General features: G+C 35.6%; 1 protein-coding gene across 15 annotated transcripts in view; it reads right to left on the minus strand.

Annotated features, from left to right (window-relative positions):
- Rg (A kinase anchor protein rugose) overlaps positions 1-21308 on the minus strand; it is a 317510-nt gene that overhangs the window by 81592 nt on the left and 214610 nt on the right. For 8 of the 15 annotated variants that reach the window (XM_077416087.1, XM_077416081.1, XM_077416083.1 and 5 more), the window contains 18 exons: positions 9396-9522; positions 8170-8270; positions 7913-8008; positions 6661-6782; positions 6199-6325; positions 5989-6108; positions 5752-5898; positions 5399-5506; positions 4260-4400; positions 3919-4064; positions 3619-3832; positions 1571-1823; positions 1337-1479; positions 1069-1259; positions 881-989; positions 729-810; positions 322-638; positions 40-261 (listed from right to left, as the gene is read on the minus strand). In XM_077416087.1, the coding sequence (XP_077272213.1) occupies positions 40-261; positions 322-638; positions 729-810; positions 881-989; positions 1069-1259; positions 1337-1479; positions 1571-1823; positions 3619-3832; positions 3919-4064; positions 4260-4400; positions 5399-5506; positions 5752-5898; positions 5989-6108; positions 6199-6325; positions 6661-6782; positions 7913-8008; positions 8170-8270; positions 9396-9522 (2766 nt within the window). The remainder of the gene's footprint in view (positions 1-39; positions 262-321; positions 639-728; positions 811-880; positions 990-1068; positions 1260-1336; positions 1480-1570; positions 1824-3618; positions 3833-3918; positions 4065-4259; positions 4401-5398; positions 5507-5751; positions 5899-5988; positions 6109-6198; positions 6326-6660; positions 6783-7912; positions 8009-8169; positions 8271-9395; positions 9523-21308) is intronic. The other 7 variants (XM_077416089.1, XM_077416084.1, XM_077416080.1 and 4 more) reach the window with 3 other exon arrangements.

Consider the following 21308-nt stretch of genomic DNA (forward strand, 5'->3'; position numbering starts at 1 on the left):
GAATTTATTAGAATAAAATTATACTATATTTTAAACTACCTTGTAATTTCTTTCCATATGCTGTATCTCGTGATTTTGCTGGTTTCCCCACGCTGCTGGTCTATTGTATCCGTTACTTATGGAATGCTGCTGATCCCATCCGGAAATCGTGCTGATCGGCCTCTGCTGTCTTAGCTCAGGATCCGTAATGTTGTCGGACCTCTGTCGTTCGTAATGCTCGTACATTTGGGCAAACTGAAGTTTGAATTCCTCGTAGGATACCTGCGTACATCAGTAAGAGCATTAAAATCGTTTCGAAACAACGATATTTCACGAACTCACCTTAGAGTGCACGATAGCCAGCGTGTCAACCCATACACGCCAGCCACCGTATTCGTGCTTGATAGCGTGATGAAGAAGCATGCGAAATAAGGAATACACCATGTCGGATATCTTCTGTTCCTCGGTGTTCTTCGGATGGATGTAAGCCATGGCGATAAGCCATTCCTGCCATACAGACATTTGCAGGACCGTTCGTCGATTTTCCCGATTATTATTGCAGAGCAGCGTCATGTCTGAGAGGAATAGTTTCTTCACTTCCAACAGCTGCTCCGTTTGTTTTGATTGTCGAATTAATGTTGCGACTACCTTCAGGATCACTGAAAGGGACATGAACAGATTAATACATGAAAAATGTTCGGGGGTTTCATCATTGTATATAAATTCATCGCTATAAATTCTCAGCTTACTCGGATTTTCTAAACGGTAGTGAGATTCAGGTTCAGGATGTCTAGCATACAATATTTGTTGACTGATGTGCTCGGTCATAATCTGAAATTAAAAAAAATTTGAAGTAGAAATTTAATAAGCAAAAATTATTTTATAAGTAAAAGATCAGTACCTCGTATAAAACATTGTATGTCGGTAATGAGAGTGTTTCCTCGTTCAATAAGAGCCTTTCAGCCAATAACGTATACAGATTATGCGGGCTCATGACGTCGTATTTTCGTCTGCGTGCATTAAGTAATATTAATATCTTCTTTAAAGATATTTTAATCGCATAAATTATCTATATGACAAACTACTTACTTATGTGTGCTGCGGCTAAGGAAGAATCCTAGCAGTTTTAACGCTTGCAGACGTATCAGTTGGCTTTCAGCTGCCAGAATCTTGAAAATCGTTCGTACTCCTTGTTTCGCATCAAATGCGGGTACCATCGATGACGGATGTTCCGACATCAAAGATATCAGCATTTGCAAAACATCGTGCAAATTTTCATCCTAAAAATGATCGCAGAATTTAAAGAATGTACTTGATGACGTATTATCATTTTTCATTATCATCGTTATTAAATTACCTCGTGCATCGTTGCTAGATAATTAAGTATGCTTTGTAATTCGTCGTCTTTTACACCGTTGCCAATCATTATCAATTGTTTTAAAAATAATAAGATGTAAGAACGAATTGCAAGAATGTCTTTCTGCTGTGGTCGCGGTCCATCTTTAAGAAATAAATTTGCGTATAAGGCATTACATTTTATACGTTCGGGATAAAGTTGCATTGTCAATATTAAAGGACTAAATAAACGTACCGAGTCCTTTTGGTGTTATTCCGCTTTTGCCGCGAGGATTAGCTACCCAGTAATAGTATTTCAGTGTGTGTACGGTTTGCAGAACTGTCGATACGCGTCTCACATTGGAATAGATTTGCGTGTCGCTAAGAAATTCTGTGGCCAAGTATGAATAAAGCCGTGTTTGAACTGGCGCTGGCGTGTATATCCACAGAGCGGGATTAAAAAGAACGTGATCCAGTAGCTGCCATGTTAGGAATGAAAAATAAAACAACTACATCACCATGGATCTGCCTGTTCTTCGGACACACCAATCTAGCCGACTTTTATATTTATCTGAGCCATATACTATTATCTTAATTTGTATTAATATATATGTATATATAATTTGCACGGTTTAATTATCTAGAGTTTGTTCGTCGTCTAAATATATTAAATTCCTTTTTTATTTTATTCCGATTTACTTTATTTTCAGTTTCAACAATTGACGTGGATACGATGTCAAATAATAGACACAATATATAGTTAAAAATATTATTAAATATATATTTTAAATATAATAAAAAAAAATAACTGTCCATATGTGGAGAAAAAAACAATGTACAAATATCAAACACAAATTATTAAACTTATGATTGAAGCAATGGTAGATAAAGTGCAGATAGTATTGCTGTCATAAACAACAACAATAATTGTGTAACAGTTTAGATAATATAAAAACATGACGAGTGCAAATGGATGTTCGTGCATTTATATTGATTGGAACAAAAAAAAACTCGAGGAATAATATTAAAAACATAAATTTAGAACGTACAATGCATATGTATTCTGAAAATCGAAAAATTCTATTGATTTGGCACAATTAATAATATAATTATTTTATATTATAAAAGACACGTTTACCCAAGAAATACATCGATTCTGTATTAATACTGTATTAATATCATATTATATTATTTATATTAAACTGCAAACAAATCAAACATATATTAAATGTACGATTAGTATTTAAGTAACAAAATTAATTTTGCCGCTGGAAAATCTGTGCATAATCGAAAATAATAATGTGACGAGATTTTGATGACAGTGCATATTTAAAGATAGAAAAACATAAATTTTCATGATATAGCAGAGATAGACGAAGATTCTTAGCGTCGCAAAAAAAGGATTATGAATTTTGATGTAAAAGCAACATTACGAACAAAATACTTTGCGTAGCCACTTCTCTCAAATCAGGAAGCTCAAAAGTCGGTAGATTGCATGCGATCCGAAGTTTGAATAACACAACAATGATCAAAGAAGATTAGACATGCTCACGACGGGCTTATTGAAAAGCCTTTAACAAAATCTCAATGGTACAAAAATGCATATTAAACACATACATAAATACACACGTATATGATATTGGCAAACATTTCGGTGGGAGCAATTGCGATGAAAGCGTGGAAGCTATTATATTACATAGCAGAGATGATAACGCAAATTGAAGGAATGGGATGCATTGATATTGACATTTTAATGAAATTGAACCAAAATGAACATAATCCATGCATGTACAGGCAAATAAAATCACCTATAAATGAGAAATTAAAACTAGATATGCATGGATAAAGAGTTTTTGATTCTCCAGAACTTAATCAACAACTAATGATGTTAAGCACGTAATCCTCTTTCTTTAGTATTTAAATAAAATAAATGTTACTATGTGACTAAATTTTGTTTTGTCTACAATAATTAATATCTTTCTTTTTTCTATCAATGATTTTCTATTTCATTTAATCTTTTATGGAAATTATTTTACCTAATTTTCATATTGCAGGGATTTTTATTTTACACTAACTTTTCTAAATCTAATATGTAAGCGTCTATTATCGTCTATTATCAGCTAAGATAATCGCAAATTGCATAAATTACAACGTATCAAAGTTATAATTAAAAAGATTTAACGATTCTTTTAGTCAAATTAAGCCGAACAAGGACAATCAAGATGCAATTATCTTCGATATATTTATCATATTAATACGTCTAACAGAATATGAACAAATAATAATTTGTTGATAAATCAGTACCTGCTTCAGTAATAAATCGCTATTTGCGCTAAGACAAGTCACTAAATGCTTCGTGAGCTCCAAGAAGGATGCAAGCACTTCCGTCGTAAGATGATCTCGACTTGCTTTCTGTAGCATAAAACTTATTACCAGAAATCCTCTGTTTTGTACCATATGTTGTTGAACGGTTTGAGAAGTCTCTACCAAGTCGCAAATAAACCCGAGCAGTTTCGAACTGAAAAAAAAACGTCGATGTTTCTCGTTAATGCCCTCCATTTAAATGTATGGCTTTGCAAAGCGGTAACTATCAATAAGCTTTACCATAATGTGGGATCGCGCTTAATGTCGTTCGGCGCTATGCAGTCATAAGGCATATCCAGCTGTGAGAATAATGGGAACAGTACTTGGATACCACCTATCGAGTTCAACGTGCTGTGAATGGAGTGTGTTATGACTGCCTTGACATCCTGAAAGCCGAAATAAAAATTTCTTATCTATTTTATATTTTTATTTATATGTGTGTGTGTGCGTTACATCTAAAATTCATTCTACACATATTGTTTACAAATAAATAAAAAGCGTATGTAATTCTATGTATCTATCTCTGTGGTAAATCTATAGTGTTGAATCTATCTCTGTTTAACAGCAACAATAAACTATACCTGTAGCATGAGGGCATGCGGAGTATGTACAAAATAAGAGATGTTGCCTTTCGGTGCGCTCTGTAGACAAAGCTGCGAATCTGTCGCTACTGGATTGTACATGAACACAATTGCATTCGACAATTTTCCATCATAAAGTACCTGAAATATTATATATAAAATAATAAATTAATAAAATTATTGATCTCCCGCGCGGAAAACTTTCAATATTTATATTGCGAATAATTTACAATACATTACTATGACATCAAGGTAAATGCACTACATTATTCAATCTCACCAGGATGTAAATCTCTTGGATACTAGATACTAACTACATAATGTAAATAAATACACCGAAAACACATACTTGAAAGCAATAATCAATAATTCAACGCTACTCTATATTTATACTGCTACTTACTATACCAATTAGGATATCCATTAGCATCTCAAATTAAATCGTAGAAAAAAAATACGATATATATTATATGTAAAGCGATGCTTACAACAAAAGTACTTTGCACATTACTAAGTTCATTCTGTGACACTCGTTAATCAAGAAAAAGCATCCAGTAAGTAAAAAAAAGGAAAAAAAGAAAAAAATAAGATACGCACAAAAATATACATACATTATTAATATAACAGATATAATGTAAGATTCACGTCCAGTTCCACAAACGTCGGTTATAACTTTTAATCTTAAGGCAATCTTAAGTTAACTCACTCTTTGTCTTTTTCTAACGTCCCTCTTATGTCCATTTCTACCAATATGTAGATTAACTTTAATCTCGGTTTAACACTTACTTTCTATCTTTTCTAATTCTTAAAATTAGAAAATGAATTAAACCGAGATTAAAGTTAACCTGCACAGAAATGGATACACGAAAGAGGCGAAGAGTACCTAAGATTAACCTAAGATTAAAAGTTAACTAACGTTTGTGGAACTGGGCCTCACAGTCACAATAAATCGACTTTTCCAAAACAAATAATCCCAAACGAATCGATAAACTTATCAGGCCGTTGAGGCCGCAGTGGCCGCCAAGAAAAATCAGTGGTCATAATTGGGTAATTACCTCAGATGAACTCGAACGCAGTAACAGAATAATTAACAAAGTACAAATCATATATTAACGGGAAAATAAAATCAAAATGCTTACAATTTGCATACTTTGGTCCACCATGCTCGTAGAGAGATCCTGCTCACTCACCCTTTTATGATTGTCGGGCAGATTCAGGTAGCACTCGTTGTCGAAACGAAACTGGCTCTGCGCACGGGATCGAAAAAGCGATGATAAATATTCGTTCACGAATAAAAGGTCGCGAAAAATGTTCGCGTTTAACTAAAGATTTATTCACATATATACCTATAGCACATAGCAACGGCGAGAGTAAGAGAGAGAGAGAGAGAGAGAGAGAGAGAGAGAGAGAGAGAGAGAGAGAGAGAGAGAGAGAGAGAGAGAGAGAGAGAGAGAGAGAGAGAGAGAAAAGAGAGAGAGAGATTACAGCGTACCTTATATCCCGGCCCCAGTCTATGCATCGCGCATATCTGATGCGTTGTCAGTGCTTCGCTGAATAAATATATTGCACTCATTTGTCCGCAAAACACGCGCTCTTCGTCCAGTTCGGGGGTTGCTCCAATGTAACATTTGTCAAAAGGCTGTAAAACGACGTTGCCATTTTTTTTCTTCAAATCGTTTTATCGGCGAGAGAAGATTATTGATGTAAAAAAATATTTGCGGACACTCACGTCATTCGTCGAAACGTGCCATGTCATTTCTGTACTCGACGCCAACTGGCCATTGACCAGACATTTAATTTCACTTTTTGTCCATCTATTGTATATATACACTACCGCGATCATATACCACTGTAAAATAAAGAAATTTTCCACGTACAGTACACAAAAAATGTTCTATATGCGGGTACATGTCAATTTAAAAGTATATTAATGGCATACCTTTCGTGGCTGAAATTCGTATTTGACACAATGTTGGAAGCCCTTGCCCTTTATTTTCATAGAAGTCAGGACTAAGCAGTTGCCTACGAAATGCGCAGAGTATCCTACTCCCTTGCTTGTTTTAAAGCTAAAATGACGAAAAAAGAGCAATGTTACTTTTCTATCGTTGAACTGTTTTACTCGTATTCGCCTCTTGTAATGCCCTGTACTCTTATTTTGACATAAAAAAACGCAACTCGAAAGATATAGTGGAAATTTGTGAATAAAATTAGAGTGAGACAATTTAAAATTTGAACATTATTCTCGTTGCAAATGTATCCCAACAGAATCACATTTAATGAGTTTAATTGAAATGTCTGAGTGCTTTCTTCGTAGTTGAGAAACATAGGTGATTCTTTATAAAGCCGCCGCTCCACCTGGAGAGAGTACTTTTGTAAGGGTGCTTGATGTGAGAGCACTTACCAGTAGAGGTACGGTTTTTCTCGTTCGATATTAACAGAGTTGATGGGATCTAGGCGGAACCATGTGGTAAAGGTAAATCCATTCTCGTGCGGCCACTTTGCAAGCGGCGGCAAAACAATCGCCTGGGAGACAAAAAAAGATGTAAAGATTCTCATCAAGATATTCCATGTAATTTGAACGGAAGAACGCAATATTAAATTTAATATTGGTGATTTAATTGATTTTTAATTGATTATTATATTCCGTTCTCACACACACAAGTTTTCTTAATATTCAATAAATAAAATAGATATTACGTCAATATTCGTAATGTACAATGGAAGTTGTACGCATGCTGCTTGACTTCAACTTTGATTTTAGTTTCTCTAAACGTATATATTGCAAATATTATTTTATTCTATCTCCATTCACGGAATGTACAATATTTGTCACGTTTCATGTAATGAGCTTTTACTCTCTAACAAGCTTTTCGAAAAACTCCAACAAACTCTAAACTGCATCAATAATTTAATTAATAGTTATGCTGTTTCGGAGTGTCGTAATGTTTACTACATTTAAAGTTAAAAAGAAAAATTATAACGGTGCTCGTTATTGATATAAGTTTATACTCAACTACGACTCTATGTGCGTATATTTTTTTCCAGGATACAATTGATTTGAATATAAAATGAGGATACGAGAAAAAAGAAAAAAATATTATCATTATACATTGTTGCTCGATATTAATTAGCACGGTGCGTCTTATAATAAGTAGAACAACTTATAACTTTAGTTTGCCAACTTCGTCAGGATACTCAAGATTAACTGATCTAGACTATGTAAAGTGTCATTTTTTATATAATTAGAAGGAGAAATTAATACTTAGATGATGAAAATCTTGAACTTTATTGCTTCTTATTAAACACTTAATTCTTCTTATCTCTAATACGAAACTCTTTTCTTGTCTTTTATATAAACTATATTAGATAAGTATTAAATATACAAAAATAAATGTTTATATTGCCTCAATTTAAATCGAAACACTCTAGAATGAGTACGTATTGATTGAATATGCGGTAATAACGTTCAAGAGGAAAGTTTCTTACCGTGATTGATTTCGAAAATGTAAGCGGGTATAGCGGAATCTTACGACGCGAGGGTAAATTCTTTTATCGGAACTTTGATCGAGTTTAGAATCGAACGACGTCCTCAGGGATGTCGTAAAGTAAGAAGTATCTGTTCTAAGATAAAGACGAACAAGAAAAGAACTTACCGACCCCTTCCTGCCGGGGAAACTGAAAAATACGTCGGGCCCATTTCGCTGCGGCATTTGGCGGAGGACGTTTAACAGTTTCGCCGAATGCCGTGGCTATAAAACGTAAATGCTGCTTTAGTAATCTCAGTGTATCTAATGTATATTCGCTCAATATATCTATTGAATAAATATTCTTGCGATAATGTGTTTATCCAATTCAATATACATATATTTGCAATCTTAAAAGAATCTAATTAAACCTTAAAAGTTCTTACCCACTTTCCTTTAACGGATTTCATAGCGCCGAACAAAAGTTTCAATTCTTTCACCGTTATGCTGTAGCTTGCTAGCACTCCCAGCATATCGATTAACAAGTCTGTCGCGAATATACAAAATATTTAAGGTATTATCAAAGAATGTATAATTAGTTAAAAGAAAACAGTAGCAAGTTCTTATATATATCATGCATGATACATAATTAGCAGTGATGGGAAAGTTATTTTTTACAAGTAAACTAGTTACCGTGACTAGTTACTGATTCTCAAAAGTATAACTAAAAGTTCGTTACCATTACTGTTACTTAAAAAGTAACGATTCGTTACCTTTTCCGTTATTTTTTTAATACTACAATAAGATCACGGACTAAAAAATTTACTTTTGTAATATTTTTTGTTAAAAATTTAATAAAAGCAATAACATTTTATATTTTAAATTGCAAGCAACAAAAAATTTAAAGAGAAAGGTTCTATAACGCTCAAAATACAAATAAAAAATTTTAATTTTTATTAATCTTATAAATGCATTTATAAAATACTTTTTTTGCATCCTTAATTTTATGTTTAAAATTTTTAATATGAAAAAACGCGCATCAAAACCGGTATTCATAAAGTTTGTTCTTATACTAATATGGCTCTGTGATTGGCTTGTGATATATCTTAAAACTATTCTTGAGACGATCTTAAATATAACAACGGACTATGAACATCAGTCTCTCTCTCTCTCTCTCTCTCTCTCTCTCTCTCAAAGACGGAAGATATTAAATATATAAAAATTATATCATTAATAGATTCAAAATATAAGAAGTAATGAGAAAAGTAACTGTTAAATTCGTTACCGTTACTGAAAAAATATAACTACGGTTGCATTCTTATAATATTTACTGTCAGCAACCGTCAGTACTGAAAATCTGTAGTATACGTAATGTAAAATATTGAAAAATATAGATTTTCAGTACTGACAGTAAATATCGGAATGCAGTCTTCGTTACCGTTACAATTTTACAAAAAGAAAAAAGTAACGCTGTTGTCAATCAGTTATAAAAAAAGTAACTGTAATGGTAATGGCGTGTTATAAGTACCTAATGCCTTACTTCCCAATCCTGATAATTAGTATCATTTATATTGCTAGAATACAGAACTCTGTTACACATTTTTGTTATACTAGAAAAAATTCAGTTATTCCTACGTTTTATTAATGATACTCGTCTAAAATATTTACTTACCAGCAACAACAGTTTCCGCACGAGATAATCGGTGCAGAACATGTTCTATGAGACTCACATCCGTACATGCTTGTAAGTTTCTGACGCTTTTTCTCAAAATCGCAATAAAGACGCTCCAGATTTCAGCCTGAAACAAAAATATTGTGCATATATTACTTATTTGCACTTACACGACTAGTAACATATGAAAGATTTATATGCGTAAAATATTTTTTATTCAATAGAAAAGTAAGTATACCTTTTTATACTATTTATTAATAGCGGCAAACATACGATGTATAAAAGACTCTTTTAAAAATGTTGTATAGATATTTTTATATTAAATATAAAAATATGTGCTTAAAGTTTATTTAACATTGTTAAGAATAACTTGATGGTCCATCCAAACAAACTATGTAATCAACAATTTGGTTCAAATGGAATTTCATTGTGTATATAATTACTTTATCATCATAAATCGTCTGCTAAAGTTATATAATAGTCAGATGATTGAAGAACATTAATTACAGCACGTCCCCTTATTGATATTCGCTTGTTTGTTAAAAATATGCTTCTATTAAAAACATTAACGTTACCGCAGAAATTTTATTAGCCTTAGCTTTCAATTTCTCCTTTCTGTTAAAAATTATATATACGTAATAAATATATAAAAGATATTAAAATTATATTTATATAAGTGTAAATTAAGTACACATGTACCTAAAAATATTTAAATTTTATTTAAAAATATAAGAAATATATTTTCAACATTATTTTACATTTAAGAAATACTGAATTCCACTTTGCAATATATAAATATCTGCTCTTAAGTATTCAAGATATCCTGATATTTAATATTTAATTTATCAAAGTAAAGTCAAATTATATTTAAAATATAAATCCTTTGCACACATACATGTTACAAAAATGTGATATTCTTTAATATAAATTTAAGGTATGCTTTTTAACAGCGCCAAGTTTTTGCATGTAATAGCTTTTTTTAATATTGAAGTTTGATAATTAAAAGAAATAAACTTATAAAATCTATAAATTAGTTCTAATATTATAAAGTCTTAAAATGTTATTTGACGATATAATAGTTTTCATATTAGAGCATATAGTAATTTAACTTTTACAGAATCTAAAATTAGCATCAGTTTTTTATATCAAATCCTTCTTTTGCTTCGCATGTTCTAAATGTAAATTATTTTCTGTTATGCCCCGTTTATTTTATTAATTTCTTTGTTTGACATCATCCATTTTCGAATTGATACGATTCAATTAATCGAATTGTCTAAATAGACAGAAAATCCAGTAATGTCTTTGTTATAGATAATGGCTTGCCAATTACGTCCATGGCAAAAACTACTTGGAGGACTTTTCCAAGTGGAGTGGTAGTGGTTTTACTCTCGCAGCGAATAAAGGATGGCTTAAATAAAACCGCACGCTCACCCCGTGAAGAAGAAGTTAATGCTCTAAAGAGGTTTTTTGTAAAGCCATCGCGAATAATTCACTCTTGGACATTCCAAACAAAGCAAAACGCAAGATTCCTGTCCATGATACGTGTTATTTAATACAATAAAATACTGCTCTCGGTTATAATAGAAAACTGAGAGTAACTCGCATAAGTTTAAGTCACCAGGTATTAACATAGTTTACCGGCAACTATTTCAATATGCAGGCGGCAGCATTATCCCGCGAGCATGTTTATACAGCGCGGGATCAACTTCCAATGATGGCTTTGCACAACAGTTCATTCATCTTCAAATTATTATGCTCCCGGATATATAGCCGGGACGACCGCGTACAACCGAACGCGCCGCGAACGCCAGGCCGTGTACCCGCGTAATCCCCTACTGATATGCAAGGTAGGCCACGAAGCGAGATAACTACGGGTACGGGGTAACCGCCGAATAGCGGAGAAATCCCGAAAATGCCGCTGGAATTCCCCCCAGTCGGAATTTCGGCCCCGCGAGCCGGAGTTTTAGCGAGGAGAAGTTATGGGCATTCGGATAATTCCGGAGTAATGATCTCGCGGCTATACACCTTGTCGGCTTACTATACATCGGAGTTGCGGGATGAATCCGCCCAGCGCGGACAAAAAAGTGACAGAAAGAAGGGGGGGGGAGAGAGAGAGAGAAAGAGAGAGAGAGAGAGAGAGAGAGAGAGAGAGAGAGAGAGAGAGAGGAGAGAAAGAGCGAGAGAGAACGGAGAGAAAGTCCTGAGTAATGTCGTAGAAGCTTTCAGCTGTCGCTCGACCGTGATAAATTGCTCTGAATCGCAAAAGCATTGGTTAGTCAAGTTGATCTTCGAGCTAGGTAGCTCGTCTTCGCGCTAAAGGACGCTGCTTATCTGTTCTCTTAGATATTTGGCGCCTGGAGACAGAGACACCGCGAACATTCCTTTACGAATACGGATATTAATCGAATACGGATATTAATTTTCTGTAACGTCATTTGTCATTTTATACGTCCGAAGGAACGCGTCCGAGAAAAACACATTTTCACTGACCATGCGCACGCCATATACGTATTTACTATTTTTTTCATAAACTAATATTTCCATTTGTATTTGCATACTTGATGATGATTAAAGTAAATTGAAAACGTAAAGTATAACGCAAAATTCTATAATCGCTTTCTCTCGTTAACAATCATTTACTTGCGTAATACCGATCGCTTCCTCGCCCAAGTGGCAAAATTACGTGTTTGAAGCAACACGTGAGCCGCGGGTGCAACGGTCGGAATGAAAAGCGCGCGAACGTGAGCCGTGGTGAAGTGAGCCGCTAATGCATGAATGCATGGGAGGACGACGCAGTGCCCGGCAGTGCGAGTAGTGCGACAACGTTCGGGGGTGTGCGTCGCGCGTCGCGCGTGATTGGAGCTGCTCCGTGTTTTCCGCAGCGAGATCGGAAAATAAATCGGGCGTTACCTCGCGTGTTCGTGGCCTTCGAATTTCAAGGTGAAACGTACGGTGCTCCGGGCGCAGACTCGACGGGCATCGGAGATGTGACCGGCGATCGCCCGACCGCTCGACCGGCGCGAGTCAACGACGCAGAACGCGCAGCCGCCATTCCGCCCGCGGCCCGCGCCGTGCCGACGTGAGACGTGAGTGGTGAGTGTTGTTACATCGGTTCCTCTCACGGCGCATGCATGGGGTATTCCGCGAAAGCGTAAATCGTACTCGGGCGTCGAGCTGTGAGCGCGACGCGATAACGTATACGCATAGGACGCCCCGACCTGACAAATCACTCAGGCGCAGCCTGGTTCAACGAGTGTGCCTTCTCGATCGTCCGTCTTCCACGCCGACGACGCGACGCTAGACGGTCGCTTTCGTCTTTCTCTCGCTCACTCTCTCTCTCTCTCTCTCTCTCTCTCTCTCTCTCTCTCTCTCTCTCTCTCTCTCTCTCTCTCTCTCTCTCTCTCTCTCTCTCTCTCTTTCCTGACTGTCCCGTAATGAAATGACAAATGGCCTAGCAACTCGAGCTGATACACTCGATTTGCTCGCCTATACGCGCGGCGAAATCGGCCGGACGTTAAATCGTGATAGATGCGACGAAAGAAAATACTTATGCCCGTATCACACTAGGCGATTGGCGATTGCGTTTACGTTTGCGTCTACGTCTTTTGACCAATCAGAACGGAAATTGCGAATCGCAATCGCCAGCAGCTACTTTCTGATTGGTCAAGAGACGTAAACGCAAACGTAGACGCAATCGCCAATCGCTAGTGTGATACGGGCATTAGACCGCCGGTTAGACCACCGGCGACATTAAATGGCGATATACAGGGTGACTAGGGTGAGTAGCGCAACGTTACTCGTGAGATTTTTTTTTTTTAATGACCGGCGAATTTTTGCCGGGACGCACACGAGTCACTTGTCGCGGGAAACGGAATTTGGGAATAGATTTATACATATTGTTCACTTCTCTTTCCTTGTAGCGTTCTGTAATTCATGTATTCCATCCTGCTTTGTTTATAAATGGCCACCGTATTTTTCCCTGATGTATAACACCCCGTTTTAACAATTCAGTAGCACGCCCGTGTATTTTCTCGAAAAAAAAGCGCCGATCCAAATAAACCAATACGCGACGTAAGGGCGGAAATAAAATTTTAATTCGAGCAACGCGTCATCTCGGCGGCAAGCATGTCGTATAATAAATTTAATATTGAAATTGTTTCTGTATATTCGCTACGTGGAATACAAATATTTATATCTATGTGGAGAATGAGCGGAATATGCCAAAAATTTAATCATTTAAATCGTACGTTTTATTTTTTTGCGATAATAAAAAAAAAGGAGAAACAGTTCGCAATGTTGATTATTTAGCGGCGATTCGCGATTGCAATGTAAACATTTTCTTCGAAATTAGGTATCGGCGTTATATTTTGAAATATTGCGAAGCTAAAAACATAAAATATCAGAGATACTGATGCAATGTCATCACGTTTTTTAAATTTATTTTATTTAGGCAAAATAACTGATGCGTGAAGATTGGAAATTATATAATAATCTTTCAGGAAAAAATACAGAAATATATAAAAGTAATCTGTATCTGGAAAATAGATACAAATGTGTAACGTTATTTTATTATCGAAAAAATAGAGGTGGTCTTTTCTGACAAGAATTAAATTTGAAATTTTAACTTTTAAAATATTTCGTAATGTTTTTAAAACATTCGCGAATTGTATATTAAAATAATAACACGGATGTGTAATTTTAATGATTACGATAATTATATTGCAATCGCGAAATAGAACTGTATCTTTTGAAGGCATTTTCCGATATTGTTATAAAAAACATTAATGGACGCATAAAATTGTATCTTTTATAATTTATCAGGAGGATTTTAACGGCTGACTATACGCACGATTGAACTACTAAAATCATCGCATATGCAACATAGACGAATATATCTTGTTTTATCGCGAGTTATATTAACAACATTAAATAGTTAAAACGATAATTTTTTTTAAATATGATATCGAGCTTCTCTAATTTTTAGAATAATTTTCTAAGATTTTTTTATCTCGAGTGTTTAATTAATCAAATCTTAGTTTATAAAAGCAATCTATTAATGTTAATGAGCAATGTATTAAATATATTAAGTGCAATCTTATTCTGTATAAGATTGCATATATCTGAAGGAAATTGGCGGTCTGTGTACACCTACACATTTAATCACTCGACCATAATTCGCGTTCTATCACTGGTATTCGGTGATAGCACTTAGGAGAAAACATAAAGGCAGCTCTATGTGCGGTTTTCCCATGAGCCTCTGCTTCCGAGAATGTTTGAGGCGTGATCCTCGGGGGTACTCCGGGGTAGGATAATCCTGCATAATATGGGGGGCTTGCGAACCTGTAAAATCCAAGTACCTGGCGCGCTCGTGAATAATTCGCTGCACGCGAGCGTCGTTAAGTTGCAGCATCGGGAATTTAATGACCTCTCTATACAAGAAAAGTTGTTGTCGACGTCAGTATAAAGATGTCGTGTAAAGACTCGGGAGGGGGGGGGGAGAGAGATACAAGTCGAGACAGATTTTCTTTCATAACATGTACTCGTGATATATCGATGTGTACATAATATTATAGAAATTTTCGGTATTTCTACCTTTACTCTAGTCAGAGAGAACTACCATATGTATATATATATATATATATCTTTAAAAAATGTTATTGCACGAAAGTGCCAGAAGCTAAATTGACTAACATTTTGGCGAGAAACGTATTATTCGTTCAGCATTGGCTATTATATTTCTGCGAATTATTTATAGAATGCGCGATCGATTTCTCATGAAATCTGGTGAGCTACGCGCGCGTCATCGGCATCTTATTATCATTTCCACCCTGGTATCGATTCCTCAACGGTACTAATTCTTCCTAAGCCCGGAACAGTCTCGTGAGACTGCCAAAATTAGGTTCCTCCGGCGGAAAATTTCGCAGAATCGCATTTCCTGCGGGATCGTTCAATTTCACCGTGGTCATCCATTACGCTACATTAAAACGTACTCGCCGGTTTGGTGCGTACCGTTCAACGATTTTGCCGCGCTAAAAGCCACCGGCCTAGCGTGACTTTTAAAGGCAGCCACAGCGTTGAAAAGATAGGGAGAGAGAGGCGAGAGCCTGTGGTTTTTCACCTCGCCGAGTGTGAAAAACATCCCTCTGTACACTTTTTCATGAGTACGTATGCAGATTTCGCTCTCTCGAATTGTTGGCAGGTTAAATTCAGGCTCTAAATAATAAGATAATAAAGTTAAAGTGGCTTCTGAGTCATAATGTTCACTTTTGTCAAACGAAAAAAAGGGCAAAATTTATCAAAGATTCAATGGACAAAAGAAAGTCTCGGCTTTGAAAGTATTTTTTTATTTTATTTTATTACAACATTGAAGTCAGAAGAAAGAGGCATGAAAGTATTCACAATGGACTTAAGAATAATACAGTCGGAGCCAGAAGGTACGTTAAAGGGCAAGACCGAGTTTGAAGCACACACACATTTGTGCCGACACTAATTAATTCGTTATAGAATCAATAGAGCTTTTCGTTCAGGATTCATTCCATTTGCACGGCATTTGGTGCCGTTCCGAGTCTTAATCCGTTTTCTCTTCTTCGTTTCATTCTTTTTCAGTCTCCCAGGCGTCGTTTCGTAGTTAAATTGCAGATTATTCGAGGATAAACGATGACGAATGAATCAATGGTTGCATCATTATGCCTTTTATTCTCCGGATTGTCTTTGGATTATCGCGGACCATCGCATTGTTATTGTTATGCTTTCATTTATTCTGATTCTTTCTCAAAAGCAAGTTAGAAATTCTCAAATGTATCTATATTAAAAAGATTTATTTTGTATTTTTCAATTTCCATGAAATTTTAGTTGTCTTTTAATACTTTTATTTTTGACCGTTATAATATTTCTTTCCTATAGACACGCTAATGGGTTTATTTATTTATTTATTTAAACCTCATTAAATTAATGTAATGGGATTATTTATATTTTTGAGATAAATAATTACAAATTTTTTTACATCAAAAAGATGCATAAAATTTATAACGGATTTATAAATTCATTAGATATAAAGCGATTTATTACCATCGTGCAGTTAAAATGGTTATAAGCTAGACGTAGCTTTTTAAATGTTCAAACTTTATAACATTCTCGTCTTGAATGACTTTAACGTATAGTAAGAACAAATGAGACAGTAATATAGGTATAATTATGGTTGAGCCGGTTGAGGTCGAGAATACGTCATAAACGATTGTGCGAGCGCGGGCTACTTAAGTACCAGAGCAGAATTTCCATTTGACGAGAACACGTAAAGTGTTTATGCCGCAAAAAGACCTGCCCTCAATCGCTTCTTTGAATTTCAAGTCTCTCAAAGGGTCAGCTTTCGGTTAGCGGCCAATCCAATTGAATTTGAACCCGTTTAGCATGAGGTTTCTGTCGTGATATTAGGTTAACCATGCACCTATTTGGGTCTACTGTATCAAAGGGTCGAGAGTACTGTTTCATGAAAAGAAAAAGACTGAAAGTGTTACATCAATTCCCAAACGCTCGTATAACGTTTAAAGTCGTTTGAAAATTAACACTGATAAATTGATATATATTCTCGATTAATATAAATAATTTCTTATATATATATATATATTATTTTGCATTCAATTTAATAATAATTAAATGGCAACCAAGATTAATTTATGTGTTATTAATTTGTTTCTCTAAAATTTACTTTTTTAAATGTAAATACTCGCTCATAATGTATAATGTTTTACGTTTCTGCTTTAACCTTCATAAGCGCGGCTTTGCACATCTGTAAAGGGCCTTCTGGATGGAAAGACCCAGAAGGGTCTTATTTATTTAAAAGATACTCGACAGAATGCTACGAAAATTTGCGCATTCAAGGGTTAAAATATGTACTTCGTATTAACTTGGCGCAAGAGTACGAATTTTCATTCTGCGGGTAAAGTAAAAACATTAAGTCAACGGATCTGAGAAAGAGCAGCGGCTGAAATAAGAAGGGTAAAGTCAGTTCATTTGCAGAAACGGACAAACCATCTCCGATGTTATCTCCGGCTTCGTTCTATACGGAATACACTGTCGCGGCACGCTTTAACCAACTTTCTGACTTTAATCGACTTCACCGAGACTCCGCGCTTCCCATTTATCGCCGTTCCTTTCTGATGCGCTTCGGGGTTTAAACAAAGTACATACGTTTTCATTCCGTGCCCCGTAACGGTTTTATCATCGCTCGTTACCTCGAATTTTATGATTAGTTAAGATATACTTGAAATAAATTGTTCATCTCGCTCTCTTTGTTGATTTCCAGTTGATTTCCAGCGAGTAAAGCTTCGGGACATTGATATTCCGCTCGCATTGTTACACGTTTCTCTATAACAATGGTGCGCAGCTATAGTCTGCATTGACCTCGCAATACTCCTTAACACGTAACGTTAGTATACTACATTGAGATCCACGAAGCGTTAAACGTACAGATTTACGAGTAAAGGCAAAGCGTTTACGAAGTACAGTTAAACCCGCACGACCACAGTTTTCCCACGGTTGACAACTATTGTAGATTGAGTGTAATGAAAAGATTCTTTCCGCTGCTAAGATTGTAAGTCTTAAAAATGTTGTTTTATACGAAACAGACTTTCCAATATAATTACACTGCTCGCATTCTGCTCCAATTTATAATTACAACTTGAAATAAAGAAGACTTTAAATATGCATATAACTTATATAATAATTATAACAAGTATTTTAAAAACATTCTAAATATATTAATTATAAATCGATATTCTAAAAATATTTGTATTTTTGTAGAAATTATGGCTACATTCTGTGGACTAAAGAATTTATTATCGGGTCAAATCATTCTCGCAAATACGACAAATGATCTTATTATAAACTAACATTATGTATCAAACCGCACTATTATTATATGATTGTCTTCTTTGACCGTTAGTTTATGTGCGGAACTATGAGAATATTAGCAATAAGCTGAAACAATATTTTCTCGAAGGCCGATAAAGTACCCAGAAGGGGTGGGAAAAAATATTGCACAGGTTGTGGTAAAAACTATGGCTGAAAAGAAAAATGCGTGTAGCTAATATCGTGCCAAAATACGAGAGAAGTCAGCTGGCGTTAACGAGAATTTATTACTAATATTATTCTTTGTGTTATGAATTGCCACTGTATTTTAAGATCTCAAATTTTCGAATACATTATCGGTAAATTATCGGAGGTTATATAATAAATTCCAATATTATATCTCATACGCGGTATATAATTCTCTTTCAATTAATTGTATTTTAAAAAGTAAAATAATTCAAGACACTTTTGAAACCACAATTAAGCTAAGTTTTATTCGCGAACTCGTAATCTGTTTTGGGTTCCTTGAAAAAATACAGACGTCATGATAGCATTGAAAATAAAAACAGACAGGAGAACCAAAAGTTCGATTTTCTTGGCTGAAGAAACACGACGTCTCGTAAGTATATGCAAATGACGGAGCGAAGCCACGGGAAATGTCGCGAGGCATTGGTATAACGGAAAGTCGGCGGCTGCTTAGTGGCGGCTTCTACTACTTGTAAACATTGACACAGCATCCCATAGATGCGCTGCATTTCTGCTCTATATATATATATATATATATATATCATCTATTTCGCTCTAATGATGGTTACATCACTTTTACGTTTTTTCCATTGCTGCGATTCAGTATTTCAATTATTTTATGATCTATTAATGATTATTATTATCATCCATCGTGCAATTTTCATAATATATGCTAAAATGACATGACTGAATGATTAGTGAAACCTTAACGTTTTCAAAAAGCGCTCAGTATTCTGGAGCTGTCTGTTACTGTTTTATATCAAATTAAAAAAAAAATGTTCCTTTCTTTTTATTAATGCCATTTATTTCAAACGAAGTTACACTCTTAAATATTAAAGGGTGAAATTTAAACCAACCTTGAGTTAAAAAATAACATTTTGTTATTTTTAACGATCATATATGTTGAAATTTATTATTTTAACATAGAACAGTATTATTTTAACTCTATTGATTTAGTTAAATTAACATTGTTTTAGTTAAATCCACGACATATTTTGAGTAGGAGTGGCGACCTATATAGAAATGATTAAAAATTACTCTGTAAATTGAGTATAATTTGACACTACGAGTTTAACAGTGTATACGTCTATTTTTTTCAAGGTACTTTATGATATAAATTTTCTCATTTCGTTCGTTGTTACTCTCTATCGCGGAGTTTTCCGCGAATAATCGCGAATAGGTCAAATGCCGTGCATGGAAAAAGTACCCAGTCGCGTTTCCGCCGAAAAGAGAAATCCTTTTTGCTCGCATGATTTCAAAGAAAACCACCTCTTTTCTTTCATCTTTTTCAAAATAAATGATACGATTCCCGACGAAAACCGAGTGACCGAGAGGTCGTTGAAGGTTCGAGGTTTCGCCCGAGGAGAGATATTTGCGGCCCCCGCGATTTCTAGCTCCGCACGCGTACCTAGCTACAGAACGGTCGTTTTGTAGATGGCAACAATGAAATACCAGCCGTATTACAGGTATCATAACTTAGGAATGACGTAGGGGATTGCGGTATTCCTCGGAACAACCGAGAATTGGCTTGAACATACCGCGCATTCCTCCGCTCGTCTCTCCTGACGATTGTCATTCGAATATGTGTACAGTTTGATCTCATTTTTCTCGGCATTATTTACCTCGTAAATATATTTATCTTCGGAATACTAACGAGCGCTATTTTTATTATTGTATATAAACAACGCAAGGGGTGACCAAGTGAATAATCAAGCGGAACGCGGGGATAATGGCAATTCGAAAGAAGTAAAGTAGTTTTTCTGAGATACGCGCTGATAAAGGAGCAAGCGAAATTGTCGTTTAACAGCTGTACAGTCGCTTTCGCAACGTAAGTCTTTGTAGAGATATCTCTCGTCGACTATGACGTTTCTTTGAAGTTGCTAACGTGATCTGCGTTTTTATTTAATCGCATGTACATCGTTTCGTCTCGTGATGACTAGTCTCGTAAATTTACTGCACTTACGCGACGCATCATAAATCGAATTTTATTCCAGAAAAGAGGATAGTATCCAATTCTTAATGTTTCTTATAGCGTTACACATGGTTAGAAAGTTAAAAATAAATTAAATACCCATATTGTTAGTTTATAATCAAGCACATGTATTTTTATGAGAATTTATTAATTAGTATAATCTTTAGACGTTTGTCTTATAAATATGAAAACAATATTGTAATTTCTCGTCAATATTATTTGATAATGATGCCACGCGCGCGTCATTACTACTTAATTTTCATTAACTTCCACAAAGGCTTTCAGCCGGACGAATCGAGAAAACGTTTTTATGTCAGTTATTAGAGAAGACGTTCTAATTATGTCAGCTTTATGAATGCGTTCGTTACGGCGATATCCGCTCAATGTAACTTTCTCAATGTAACAGCACTGCGTAATATGCTATTACGTAACCGCCGCGTCTCATGTACGGGGCGCGTATTCGCATTATCGTTTTTTATTTTCCGCCCTCCGCACAATCGTCGCGCCATCCGTCCTGTCGCTCTTGTCGGGAGACAGCGGCGCAAATGAATAACATCACGAAGACGTCGCGACGTCTATTCGGTGCACGTTGATCCGCCTTCGAACTTGGAAACCGTCGTTTCTGCCAAAAGAGACGAAGGAGAGCGACGTCGCTCTTCCTACATCACCCCATTTCAATTATCAATCTACCTCCGGTTTTCCGCGCACGGTCGCGTCACCCAGGCCTGTGGATTCGCGATACATGGAATTTGCCTAAAGGCTATTCTACAATTGCGTAAGCGTGGTCGTAAGTGGTTGTAAGAGTGTTGTACGGCGTGGTTGTAGAGCGGTACTGCGGTTGTAAAGCG

This window comes from Temnothorax americanus, unplaced genomic scaffold (genome assembly GCF_048541705.1).
Source record: "Temnothorax americanus isolate GAGA-0224 unplaced genomic scaffold, ASM4854170v1 Scaffold41, whole genome shotgun sequence".
Classification (NCBI taxonomy): domain Eukaryota; kingdom Metazoa; phylum Arthropoda; class Insecta; order Hymenoptera; family Formicidae; genus Temnothorax; species Temnothorax americanus.